Source organism: Rhinoraja longicauda, chromosome 24, assembly GCF_053455715.1.
Source record: "Rhinoraja longicauda isolate Sanriku21f chromosome 24, sRhiLon1.1, whole genome shotgun sequence".
NCBI classification, from domain to species: domain Eukaryota; kingdom Metazoa; phylum Chordata; class Chondrichthyes; order Rajiformes; family Arhynchobatidae; genus Rhinoraja; species Rhinoraja longicauda.
The window spans coordinates 25,102,995-25,116,660 of NC_135976.1; the positions used below are offsets into that span (position 1 = coordinate 25,102,995).

The window sequence follows — 13,666 nt, forward strand, 5'->3', positions numbered from 1 at the left end:
CACTGAACAACACCCCTTTAAGTTTAAGAATAAGGGGTAGGCCAGTTTAAGAATAAGGGGTAGGCCATTTAGAACTGAGATGAGGAAAAACTTTTTCAGTCAGAGTTGTAAATCTGTGGAATTCTCTGCCTCAGAAGGAAGTGGAGGCCAATTCTCTGAATGCATTCAAGAGAGAGCTAGATAGAGCTCTTAAGGATAGCGGAGTCAGGGGGTATGGGGAGAAGGCAGGAACAGGGTACTGATTGAGAATGATCAGCCATGATCACATTGAATGGCAGTGCTGGCTCGAAGGGCCTCCTCCTGCACCTATTGTCTATAACAAAAGTCAAGTCCAGTGAAGGGAATGAGGAGTATAAGAAAATAACTGCAGATGCTGGTACAAATCGATTTATTCACTAAATGCTGGAGTAACTCAGCAGGTCAGGCAGCATCTCGGGAGAGAAGGAATGGGTGACGTTTCGGGTCGAGACCCTTCTTCAGGAAATCAGTGATAGAGATTGGGGGTTTATAGCCCAGTAAAACTGGCAGTGAGGTCAATCGCATGGTACACACCGCACAAAGATAGTAGGTAACCTGCCAACAGCACTAACGCAAGCAATATTTGCAGAATTTATTTTTTAAGATTGCCAGGTAGGTCATAAGAGCAGATACAATAGCAACATTTAAAAGGTATTTAGACATGAATAGGTTGGGATGCGGACCATGTGTCAGCAGATGGGGTTAGGTTGGCATCATGGTCTGCAGACACCCTGCCCCAAGAGCTTGTTCCTGTGCCACATCTACAGATCTTGTTTTTCATCCCCATATTTTCCGATAACTGATTCTCCCACTCCTGTCTATCCCTCTTTCACTGCCGTTCCAAATTTGCTTAATAACTGCCATTCTTGGGACATGGCAGGAAATCAATGAAAAGCAGGAACCCCACAATCACAGGGAGCGCATGCAAGCTCCACGAACATGGGTCAGTAAGGATCAAATCATAGTTGCTGGAGCCACAAGACAGCAGCACAATCCTTCACCACGCCACGTGCCCTCAGCACAGTGCAGTGGAGATGGAAGGTGGTTCATCGCCTTTGAGGACTGATATGATTGATTTGTCATCTTCACTAACCATTCCCATCCTTGATTGCAGAGAGGCTCATATTAAGATTATTTGAGACCATGCCTGCTTTAAACTCTGCCAAAATTGTTTTATTTCAAAAAAGACAATGCTGGAGTAACACAGCAGATAAGGGAATATCTCTGGAGAACATGGATAGATGACATTGTGAGTCAAGACCCTTCGTCCATCAGAGGAATAGCTGCCACCCAGAATCACCGCCAAGAAATTACCACAGAACATCTGTAACCAAAGTTTATTTCCAAGAAAGTCACAAAACAGCATACAAATGGTGCAGTATAATGGCAGGATCAAGAGCACAAAGGAGAAAATGTATTGCTCCAAGTTTTCAATACCTCCAGTGGGCAAAATGCACATCAGGGCAGCGCATTATTTACAATGCAGTCATTGACGAGTGAAGGATTAAGCACCAGCATTTCTGACACAGGAAACAGCAGTTTTCTTCAATCTCTGGCCACAAGGTCATATCACAAGTCAGAAATTATCCATACCAGAAATACTAAACTCTTCTCTCCTCACACTGTAGCCAGTATCTGTGAAATTCATGCAGGAAAAGTTAATACACCAACAGCAAGAAATGTCACTTTCTTGATTAAATGTATCCTTTCAAAGAGCTACCACATCACAAGTCATTTTAAAAGCCTGCAGGACTACCTTTTAATGTACTTATCTTCTGTTGAAATTCAAGGAACACTTCCAAATACACACTGGTATAGCACAATTTTGTTTCCAGTGTACCCAATCTATAACTATGCCCCTCCAAACAATGCCCCAAAAATCACTACACAAATGAACTCTACCACAAAGTAACAAGTGCAGGATTTACAAACAGTAACACTACAGTTTAAACACCTCTTGCACTTCAGGAAACATGAAAAACTAATACATACAAAAACTAATCACAGCACTCAACCCACAGATAGCATGGCACAGGTACGCTTTAATGTTAAAAAATGCCCTCGGGGCTTGGAACGGTTATCTCACAATAACCAAGAATTGAACAAAAACCACTGCTGGTCAGACCTGCTTGTGGGAGGATGGGGTGAAGAGGAGATGGGATGTAATTCTCATCAATTGAAGATGTACAAGCTTAGCAATTCCAGCAAGAGACGAAATGTAACCCTTGTAGAAGTCAGTTATCTGCCCACAATACAATTCCACCTTTATAAAAACTTCAACTCTGCCTAGAATTCACGTCTGAAATTCTGCATATGAAAATCCGATCACTGGTTACATTATAGAATACATGAAAAGAAAAAACAATGAACAGCTAAAACAGGGTAAAAAATGCTTAACTACATGTCTTAAGAGTCTATTAAACAAATGCAAATCACATTCTTAACAACTCCGACAGTCTGTACAGAGATCTTCAAAGGCAACCATGCTTCAGATTCACTTCCTATCAGTTGACCTGGAGCGGCTAAAATAGAAAGAAACAAAACAAAGCTTAGAATAGAGCCAACAGTACATTTGATGCATCCAAGATAAATATTTCATTTCTCCCCTCCTGGCAGACCAAGCTGCACTCAGCCAGAATGTCTTGTCCCCACATCTTCATACATTTCCCTCTTCAGCTCCACCTTAATCCCCAAGCTTAGTGCTTTTTAAAGAAAGGTTTCTATAAAGATAAAATATAATTCCTTGTGGACCTATAAAATCCAAAATGTCATCCATACCTAGATATTACTCCGAATAATGTTACTCAGGTATAGGCAGTGTAAAATTATGTTCTGCACACAGAGCAGTTAGACTGTAGACAATACGATCAAGGCTTCTGCAGTACAAAACAAACTATTTGCAAACTAGAAAAGGAAGGAACTTTCAAGTGAAAGCTTCTTAGCTTCTTTTGCTCCTGAATTAATACTTTTTGCTCCCTCCAGAGCACGCGAGCATTCGAACTTACCTGCGAGACCTGGAGAATGAGCGAGATTGCTTATGGTTCCTCTCCCTAGACAGGGACCTCTCTCTTCTACGATCCCTTGAGAGGGACCTATATTAAAGGAAAATATGTTATGAGATCACAATACTTCATTTAACTACCTCGGGCCACTTGAATCAACATACACAAAGCCTTTTTTCATTGTGGTCCACTTATCAAAAGTCTTCTCTGCCGACTAGTTTTTTAAATGAAAACAAAGTGCTAGAGTAACTCTGCAGGGCAGGTCGCATTACCGGAGAAGATGGATAGGTGACGTTTCGGGTTGGGACCCTTCTTCAGGCAATTGTAGGTGGGGAAGAAAGAGGGACAGGACAAATTCTGGCCAAGCAATAGGTTGATACAAGTAATAGGTTGATACAAGTAAAGGAAAAGTTGCGAATAGTGAAGAATTGCATGCATGAAATACTGAAAAATTGAGCGCTAGCAAAGAAATCACTCCACAAAAATTACCAATTGCTAAAAATCAAAACCATTCAGAACTTGCAATGATCCACAAACTTAATTTAACTTCTGAGAAACTATGAACTTTCAGACAAAGACAAGCTTAGCACATGGGGTTCCAATTCAAAGGAATTGCAGAAACAGCAAAGAATAAGGACACGAGGATCCGATATTCATAGTATTGTCAGCTTGAGTAACTGTGACAGAAGGTTCTGGAATGATCCAAGACACCTTGTTACGAAAATAATCATTCGTATGCAACACTACACGCACCTGCTCCGACTCCTGCTGAAGCTCCTCCGGCGAAGTGGTGATCTGGAAGTGAAGGGAAATTAGTTAGGAATATGCTGACTGCACAATGACTGGTATGAAGTACCATAGCTGGTCCCAATAACCCAACTCACTAATAAAGGCAATTAATCGCAGTACCATAGGCACCTGAGGGCTGACAAACCGCCTGCACAAAAATCTTTTTAAAGATTAAAAATAATCTGCACAATACGACATGGAAAATGTTTTAGGTCAAACCATTGCAGGGTTTTCGTTACTGGAGCGCCTCGAAAGGCTTTCCAACCTATGCAGTGATGACTTGTGTTGCAAATAAACCAATTCATGGGAAAATTAGTACAAAATGGAAGCTAGTGAATTGTGAGGACAACTCATAACCATTGTCACAAAAGGACAGTTAAGCAGCAAGGACAAGGAAAACAAACTCGATGAAACAACAGGAAGCCATCAGCTGACTGCTCAGCTCTTGATGGACCTCTCGGGGTGAAACACAATCCTGGAAAACCCTGCATTGGTGTAATGTAACCGCTACGAGTACTAAGGTCCTTGCTATGGTGGAACAAATAAATTGCGCACTGCATATTCCAGAAATGAGTGGAATCCACTGGTTAACAGCAGGGATGGAAAACATTAAGAACAGGCTCACTGGTTGGGAACAAAACTAAAAACATGAGGCCTTGTGTGCATCAGCAGCACCTGCAATGCAGCTGGCACTCCACGCGAACAGCTTAAATTGCGGTTGCTTAATATTTTAGTTTGTGAATGAATCCCAAATGAGGGAGAAACACCCTGCAGATTATCTTCCTGCTTGATTTCCATCCCCGAGAACATCAAGGCGCACAAATGGTTCCATCATAGCAATGTACTTTGACATTATATACAGTTATGATAAATCGATAAATACACATTCTTAAAGACCCACATGGAAAAGTGTTCTGTTACCTCAATTGTCTGGGTTAACTGGCTCGAGTCCAATTTCACGAACTCACTGCAGTACCTGCCAGGCCTGACTGCTGCATCCTAAACTTGCAAAACCTACTTCTCTTACTTGAGGAAACAATGTACCCAGTAGTGGCTTACAAACCATTTACTCAGAAGCCAACAGAAAAATATAGTCTTTCATTAAAGTTATGTTAACACAATAATAATCTACCACACCCTCCCCCCCCCCCCCCCCATTATCATCAAAACGAACAAATATGCATAGATTTTACATTATTGCATTTGCTCCCCATACAATTTACAGTGAGATGCAGAAAAAAAGTCTGATGAAGCCACCACTGTATTCTATCCTCAATTGAAAAAAATCTAGGGCCTAGTTCTCAAAGAAATAAAAAAATTAGGACCTCCATATCACCATGACTGCTGCTGGACAGTTGGCACAAAGTGGCCACTGCCAATTCAATGCGGCTCAAGCACCACATTTAGCTATTGGACAGCCAGTTTCCATTTATGGTATTTTCCATCATGCTGTTTACTTATCCTTTTTACCTAGGACAAATCTACTCTGATTAACCTTTAATCTTTAACAAAAAATCTTAGCTGTCATTCCCACTTTAGCATCACTGGGGCCAGGGCAGCTCTCAAGGGAACATAGTTCTTTCATAAAAAGGACAGGCAGGATTTGAGATTTCACTGGATATTTCAACATAGCATAGAGACTTGAGAAAAACCCAATGGCTGTAGATACAAATCTTGAAAACTCAGGAGAGTTTACGAAAAACAAAGTTTAAGAATAAACAAATTGTAATACAAAAAAATCGAGTGCCCAATTTTGTTCAAACAGGACACGTCCCTTCAGAGTTACACTGGCCCAATTATCAAAACTTTTGCACTGAAGGCCAAGAATATCACAGGAATCAAGTGCCACAATTAATGAGTGCACAAAACAAAATGCTTAAATAGTATGATGTTATTCCTGTGCCCTGGTGCAAAATTGTCCTGCCCATTCTAAAAAGCTTTCACGTTAAATTTAGTCTTTACACAGCCAGCCCCTAACAGAACACTAGTCTCTTTACCTTGTCAAAAAGCTTACTCCATTATACCAGCAGTAGACTATTGTATAAAGCAGGAAAAACTTACTAGTCTTTTGGCTTTCAACAAGCTAGAAATGGAGAGGTGAGGCTGCCGGACTGACGGCCAGGTAGAATTTGCTGAAAAGGTTTGCCAGATGCGTGGTATTTGGTTGGCAGAGGGGGGTGTAGTGGTTTTTTTCCTGCTTTTTATTTAGCCGAAGGCTGCTGACACAAATGCTGAGTGTTCGGCTGCTGTTGTGAAGACAACGAGTAAAGTAAACAGCTGATTGACCAGTATTGTGCGGGCAGTTGAGGCAGCCGCTGCCGATTGGTCATGGTTGGAGAAGAGGCTGAGAAACAGCATGCTGGGGAACCAAAGGGCGGTGGTGCAACCTGACGACTGGACATGCCTTGGTCATGTGATTACCGACACCAGCCAAGCTGATTGGGGCGCGCTGGTCACATGACGCTGAAAGGGCTAGTTGACTGGCTAATGCAGATTCGAAGGGTGGTGAGAAGAGGCATGATGGTGACTCTGCAAGGGGGGGTTCATTTTTATTAATATAAATAAATGGATAAAATGCAATTTTTAAAATAGTGCAATATACAAGCCATCAGTAAAACCAATCTTGATTATCAAGTCATTAAGCCATTAGTGATGAGTGACAATGCAAAACAGCAATATATAACCTATTAACTTTCTCATTCTGATTGCAAATAGCCAGAATGCAACAACATGCGGAGCAATTTATACTCAGGGTTCCTTCTGGATGCAAACAATAGAAAGAAATACATGCCACTAACCTGCATACTGCTCCTTTCTGTGGCAAGAATTTGGATCCCAAAAGGGAAAGAGATGGGCCAACTCTGCTGTACTTAAATGTCAGCAATCGGAGTTGCATCTCAAACATGATGAGTTGGACAGTTACAGCATTGAATCTTTGATGGATAGCCTTGAGCCTCAGGCAGAATATGCCAGACGGCATATGCACTTACGTATCGCCAACTTGCCAAAACTCTCCCACACCAAGGAGAAAGGGCCGCCTTGTTTTTAATTTTCATTCAATGGTCAATAAAGCTACAGAAGGAAACCTGGCTAGAATGCAACAAGCTTCAATGTAACTTCACAAGGCACAGTGCACCCCAGTAACAATTTCAGCTCAGATTATTGCATTCCGCAAAAATAAGCTTAGTAAACCAGTGGCTCAGATAAAGCCTAGGATTAAATCACCAAATTGGAGAATTTAAGTCATTAACATTTTGGCAGCAGTTCAAATGCACAGTATGTTTGGAAGCATTTTGAATATCTTTATCTTAACCTCTGGTCACCAAAGGGCCATCTTCCAATATTCCCTTTAAAGAAAAACATTCTTTAAAAAAACAGCATGTCAGATTATTTGAATGCAATTTTCACCTTCAAATCTCTACCTTTATATAGTTTATCCCAAGGGAACTCAGGTGATGAAAGCCCCGTATTTTGCAACAACACTTACTAAAAGATTGATTCTGGAGATACAGAATTGGCATGCAAATGCATATATTCTGTCTGTTGCATAAATGCAACCCACTGGAGAAAATGTATAGAGCAGTTGAAGGCTAGCCAGATTAGGTAAAGCAATAGTTTACTGAACACTCAATTAACTAGTTACTCTACTGCAAAAAAATAGAATTAAATTTTTTGAAAAAAGTGAAATTTATCCCATTTCAGGGCTACTTTTAAAGCAGTCCCTTTAATATCCTCACTAGCCAATTCTGATCTCTTTGCACCAGTATTTTAGAAATTTAATTTGTGATGCTGTAAAATAAATGTTAAAAGCTCTGAGCCAACAGTGGCAGATATCAGATGGAGCTACAACCCGAGTGGTAGACCTCTCTGCTTACACATGGGGTGCCTCCAAGCCCAGAGACTACTGAGCTGACAACTAAGGATGTCACAAGGCAAATCAATTGGAATCAGATATATTCACAAGGAACATAATAGCAATGGATGATCATCTCCACTGGAAGTCCTTGAAACTCAAAGCTAAGGGATAACCAGGTCTTAGCAGAAATAGCATGGCACAATGCCAGGAGGCATTTCAATGCCAAGATTACTCCCCTGTTGATCAACCCCAAATGTAAGATTTCAGTACCATGAATTCAATCAACATTCCAAGGGAGCAGATAGTTGGTGACATATTAACTTAACATCTGACAACTTAAGATCATGGCGTTTATCCCTGTCCAAACTTATCAAAATGCAACTGAACACGACAGGAAAGTTCAGGCTGTTGTTGAAAACCATGTCGCCCATCACTAGTAGCCAATACATCAAGCAAACATTTTAAATAGATAAATTACACACAAAAAAAACAATTAATTGAAATTTTGCATGCACAGCTATCATCAGAAGACAAAGCCCATGGGTGTTACCTGCGCCGGACCGGGGGGCTCCTGCGGCGATAATCCTCACGAGAACGCCTGGCCCATGCTGGAGGTGGACCACGATTACGAATGCGTCTCTCACCATTAGAAAGCTCTACACGAACACGGCAGCCACAGAGATTCCTGAAAATCATCAAATCAGAAGCTGCCTATTCACAATCCTTGTCCTACACAAACACAGGCAGCCCGGGTAGGCTACACAGTGCATTGAGAAGTCCGCAGAAAATCTAAAGTAGAAATTCAAACTGAATATGAATACAATGGCAACTGTATTGAAGAAATTATCACCGAACAAGGAAACAAATAATTCTACGCTAAAATCTGTGCACGTGACAATTTTTTGCCGTGGCTACTCAGCAATTTCTGCAAAGCAAGCGTGTATGTGCCTAGCAGGACAAAGTGTATCATGTTCATTGAGTCATTGGATTATCTTGATCATGCGTAATGGGAACACTATCCTCAGAAACAATGTTTGGATCCCAAAGTTTAAACATCAACTCCCATGAAAAAAGGCTCTTGATAAACAAACATGTCGATATCCACCTTAAAAATTCCATGCAATCAAGAATTGAATCATTAAAGCCAAAAAAGTCAACGGCCAATCAGCTCAAAGATTAGCAATATTATTGATGTACATGCATATACCAAGGGACTCATTGTATTATCAATCAAGATATCCAGTGGGCAGCAGTAATCATTATTGCTACGCAGCTAAAGAACCTTGGTACCACTCGGCACCAGTGAGGTCCGTGCTGACAAGCTGGTGGTTAAGTGGCAGTTGTAAATTACTGTCCAGTCTAGGTAAATGGCAAAAAAATCAAAGGGAAGTTGAGAGAAAAAGGTTATAGGGGCAAAAGTAAACAGGAGAGGGGACGGGATGAGTGGGAGCGTTACCCATGAGCCAGCATAGACCCTATGGTTCCTTCTGAGCAATTATAAAGACATTGCATCCTGTAAAAGAACTCCGAGCTCCCCAAATGTTTAAATATGCCCCAGTATACACCACAATCTGGGACAACAGTATCAGAAAGAAATTCAGGAAAATTATCCAGCTGTGTTCACTATTCCTTTTTGTGGAAAGAGTGAATGCTTACATAGTTCAAGCCCAAGTACATTGCAAATTAGCTTCCAGCTGCAACTCTAGGTCAAAACGTAGGGATAACCAAAAGTCTGCAATGAAACAAAAACTTGTGATTATTACCAGTGCAAAGGCTGTGGCTGGAAGACATGCTAAATATATCAAATGTTTCTGATGTACTCTATAGTTATTAGGGCCAATTTGCTGTAAATCTCACTGTCACGATAATTGAAAGTTTTTACTGTTCCATTTGGTGCTAAACCAAAGATCTAAAAACATCATAAAAAATATTAATGGCAGTACCAGCATGGATTCAACAGCCTCGTGTATCACAAATTTGGGATCAGTAATAATTTGTCCAGTGACAAGAATTTCTCTGGCAATCATCATAGAGCTGCAGTCACACAAAATTAACACTTGGAAAGTGAGTGCAGCTTCACAGCTGTGTCTTTCTGCAATCTCTCATTCCAGTCATTAGGTGGAGCAAGTGTGGAGGCAAAACAATATTCAAGAAGCTGCAACCACTGTAAAAAAAATGTCTCCATCGTAGTAGACTGTATTGTAGTAACATTGGCACAATTGTTAACTGAAAAAAATGCAGTGGGGAAGAGGTGTACAGACTTGAATAGCTTGTTTGGAAGAAATAGAATGGTGAGGAAAGTATCATTACCTTCCGTCGAGCTCTCTGACAGCATCTGAAGCATCACGTGGATCTTCAAATTCAACAAAAGCAAAGCCTGGTGGGTTTCGGGCAACCCACACACTGCGAAGTGGGCCATAATATCCAAATGATCTCTCCAGTTCAGTCTTGTTCCCATTATTTCCAAGATTCCCAACATACACCTTGCAATCTAAAGGACACGAACCATGATTCATGGCTGCAAAGAGAGTACATTTTAGTTATCAATGTATCCAATACATCAAGCAAAACCAGTCCCTATTCTCTGCCCTCCGCCCATCAAATTGATTCAATCTACTCTTTACTGGAAAGCAATCAAGACCAGTCAACGCCCCAGTCACTCTCTGCGCTCCTCTTCCATCCCAAAACAGGATTGTTGTTCTCCATATCCATGTTCTCCGGGGTTGCTGTGTGTCTGTCGGGCCTGTTGAGTTACTACAGCACTTTTTGGTAAACAAATGTTGCAGTTCCTTTTTTCTACAGCGAATCAGAGGATTTCTCTGCCATTTTCTTTTCATTTTATCATTTTCTTTAACAGTCTTTTCATATGCTGAAGATAAATTCCCAATGTACTGCTTTACAGCCCTTGCACATTTCCTCATGCACACTACCCAATGCAGGCAACACAAACAGTTTTCATTATCTTAGACAATAGACGCAGGAGGAGGCCATTCGGCCCTTCGAGCCAGCACCGCCATTCAATGTGATCATGGGTGATCATTCTCAATCAGTACCCCGTTCCTGCCTTCTCCCCATACCCCCTGACTCCCCTATCCTTAAGAGCTCTATCCAGCTCTCTCTTGAATGCATTCAGAGAATTGGCCTCCACTGCCTTCTGAGGCAGAGAATTCCAGATTCACAACTGACTGAAAAAGTTTTTCCTCATCTCAGTTCTAAATGGCCTACCCCTTATTCTTAAACTGTGGCCCCTTGTTCTGGACTCCCCCAACATTGGGAACATGTTTCCTGCCTCTAACGTGTCCAACCCCTTAATAATCTTATACGTTTTGATAAGATCTCCTCTCATCCTTCTAAATTCCAGTGCACACAATAACAAACTAATAACTAAGTGAGATAGGATTACTATAATTATTTGAGCTTCTTTAGGTGATGAAAATTTTACATGCAACCACCCCCTTGAAAGCAATTGAAACAAAACGTACATGGGACTTAAATTAACAGGAGACTATTCTAATGCCAACTCTAAAGTTACCAAGGAATGAGAATCTGAAATTTGGCTTCTAGACCTGGCTGGCATGCGTGGGAGTGCCAACAGTTATGTTAATAACACTGCTTAACCCTTTAAAACATCAGAAAAAGGCTAATTGAAGGCAGTGCCAAAGTTTACTTTCCCACAGGAGGAATGCTGAAACTACTACCGATCAAGCAATTCCAGACCAGTATCTGTGGAAGTGGCCCTACAACTTATTCAATGTATACAAAATATTGCAACAGGCAGATAGTTGAGAGATAAGATGGGAAAACTAGACTTGTTAACTGCAAACTGATTTGAAAGACCCGGGGGGGGGGGGGGGGGGGGGGCGCATTTAAATGTTGCATTGCAACATGGTGAAAGACATCCAGATGCCACAGGTCAGTGAGTTAATGGGTTACTTAGAAATCTTCAACAAGAGTTCGCTCGGGGAAAAATAGAGTAACCTGATTCTCTTTGTCAAAGAGATATCAAGAACAAAAACACATAACAGGACACAGTTGCTGAAGGGGGGCAGTTTGATTTTCACAATAGCTCCACATTCTAATTGGGTGTAAAATTGGGACAGGACCACCACCAAAATTATTGGCAGAACTATTCTCAGGAAAAGAAAATGCAAATAGGTTTGCAGTTTACATTAAACACTATTTTAATATAGGAACGGGTGAGAAACAAGCACAAGATGTAGAAAAATATGCAGGAAGGAACTGCAGACGCTGGCTTACGCCGAAGATGTAGAAGTGTCTATGCAGAAAAATAGTTCGGGCTCACACGGTGAGAGCAGTTATGGAAGGGGAGCATTGGGGCGAGAACTGATCAGTTGAAGCTTCAAGCGCTGGGAGAGCAAACGCCCCTGGTGCCGGACAGACCTCGGCCACAGCATGGATAACGTGCAGTTAGTTAGGTAGGGGGACGGCGGAGAGACACAAAATGTTGGGAGTAACTCAGCGGGACAAGCAGTGTCTGTGGGTGTATATATTCAATCTTTGTAAAACCAGACATGGATCTACAGGCAGCACCTCTGGAGAAAAGGAATGGGCGACGTTTCGAGTCGAGACCCCTCTTCATATTGCGAGCTAGGGGAGCGGGAAACCAGAATATGGACGGGCAAGATGTGAAAACGACAGGTCAAAACAGGCGATCATCAAGTAAACGTGGAATGGCTCATTGGGTAGGAAGGAATTGCAGATCGTGGTTTAAAGCGAAGACACAAAATGTTGGAGTAACTCAGCGGCTCAGACAGCATCTCTGGATAAAAGGAATAGGTAGCGTTTCGGGTCTCGATTGCTTTTCTCCAGTGATACTGCCTGGCCAGCTGAGGTACTCCGACTTTTTGTTTCCACAATGGCTCATTGTTGGCTGAGGGGGAATGTGACATGGAGGCATACAACCAGTAACATTAACTAGGGGGAGGGTGGACGGCGGGCATGGAGCGGGGCCCCGGCCGCAAGGCCCGCACCGTCCGCCGCCTCTTTGTTCTCGCCCACATGGGCCTGACGGCGGCAGAAAATGGCGCCGCCGTCCACATGGTCCCGCCCGCCCTTCATGCCGTGCTCTCTCTGTCTCTCTCTTTCTCCCCTTTCCTCTCTCTCCCGGGGGCTCAATCCTCGAGTCTGGGTCGACGACCGCTTGGTTAAATGCAGCGGCCTCGGCCGCCGGGGGTCCACCCGGTCCGCCGCCATTTCGCGCCAGGGCCCCGGACCCCGACAACGCGGCTTTCCCTGCGTCTTGCCGTCGCGATGCCTGCACCGGGCGAGGCTCATCATCAGACGGGGGGTCACCGTCCGATAGCTGCTTCGATCGGGCAGGAGGGGTCCTCGGTTACCTGCAATTTTCTCTGCTTGCGACTGCCTGTCTTTCTTCTAAACCAACCGACCGCTCTCCCCTCACGAAGCAAAATGGCCGCGGCCTTGCGCCGCAACCGATGGAAATAGCCGCGGTCACGTGATGCAGCCGGGTCCACCCCGCCCTCCACAAGCCGATTGGTGCAGAGCGCCCATTCATTCATTTCAAACTACACAAGGACACCTTCTCTCGGCTAACAGTGATCTATTCTACATGGTCTGTGTCAAAGAAGGGTCTCGACTCGAAACGTCACCCATTCCTTCTCTCCTGAGATGCTACCTGACCTGCTGAGTTACTCTAGCATTTTGTGAATGAATTCTACATGGTCCTTGAACCTGTTTCCCTTTGTCCTATTTTCACACCTTACACTTCCTTACTTATGTACCTCCCTCCTCCCTGACATCAATCTGAAGAAGGGTCTCGACCCGAAACGTCACCCGTTCGTTCCCTCCAGAGATGTTGTGTGCCCCGCTGAGTTACTCCAGCATTTTGTGTCCATCTTGCGCAAGGATACATGCATGGCTGCAGCCATCAGGACAGTCCCCAGTCCCTTGCATATCTTTCATTCATTAGTTGTATATCTCTCTACATCACCGTCTATACATCTCGTTTCCCTTTCCCCTG

The 13,666-nt window shown here is 42.9% G+C and overlaps 1 protein-coding gene and 1 non-coding gene across 3 annotated transcripts; both read right to left on the minus strand.

Moving 5' to 3' along the window:
• Positions 1 to 999: 999 nt before the first annotated feature.
• On the minus strand, positions 1,000 to 13,119 carry srsf3b (serine and arginine rich splicing factor 3b). Of its 2 annotated transcripts, none has more exons than XM_078420816.1 (6): positions 13,023 to 13,119; positions 9,976 to 10,183; positions 8,216 to 8,350; positions 3,774 to 3,815; positions 3,024 to 3,110; positions 1,000 to 2,540 (listed from the first exon to the last, which is right to left on the minus strand). In XM_078420816.1, the coding sequence occupies exons 2-6, from the start codon at positions 10,179 to 10,181 to the stop codon at positions 2,513 to 2,515; spliced, it is 498 nt and encodes a 165-aa protein (XP_078276942.1). In that variant the 5' UTR covers positions 10,182 to 10,183; positions 13,023 to 13,119; the 3' UTR covers positions 1,000 to 2,512. The 2 variants fall into 2 exon arrangements, 1 of the variants encoding a protein (XP_078276942.1); XR_013548854.1 differs by lacking the exon at positions 1,000 to 2,540 and adding an exon at positions 5,871 to 6,338.
• Positions 11,261 to 11,396, minus strand: LOC144605612 (small nucleolar RNA SNORA41). The gene has a single exon (XR_013548875.1). It is a non-coding gene; the product is annotated as a small nucleolar RNA SNORA41 (small nucleolar RNA).
• Positions 13,120 to 13,666: the final 547 nt, after the last annotated feature.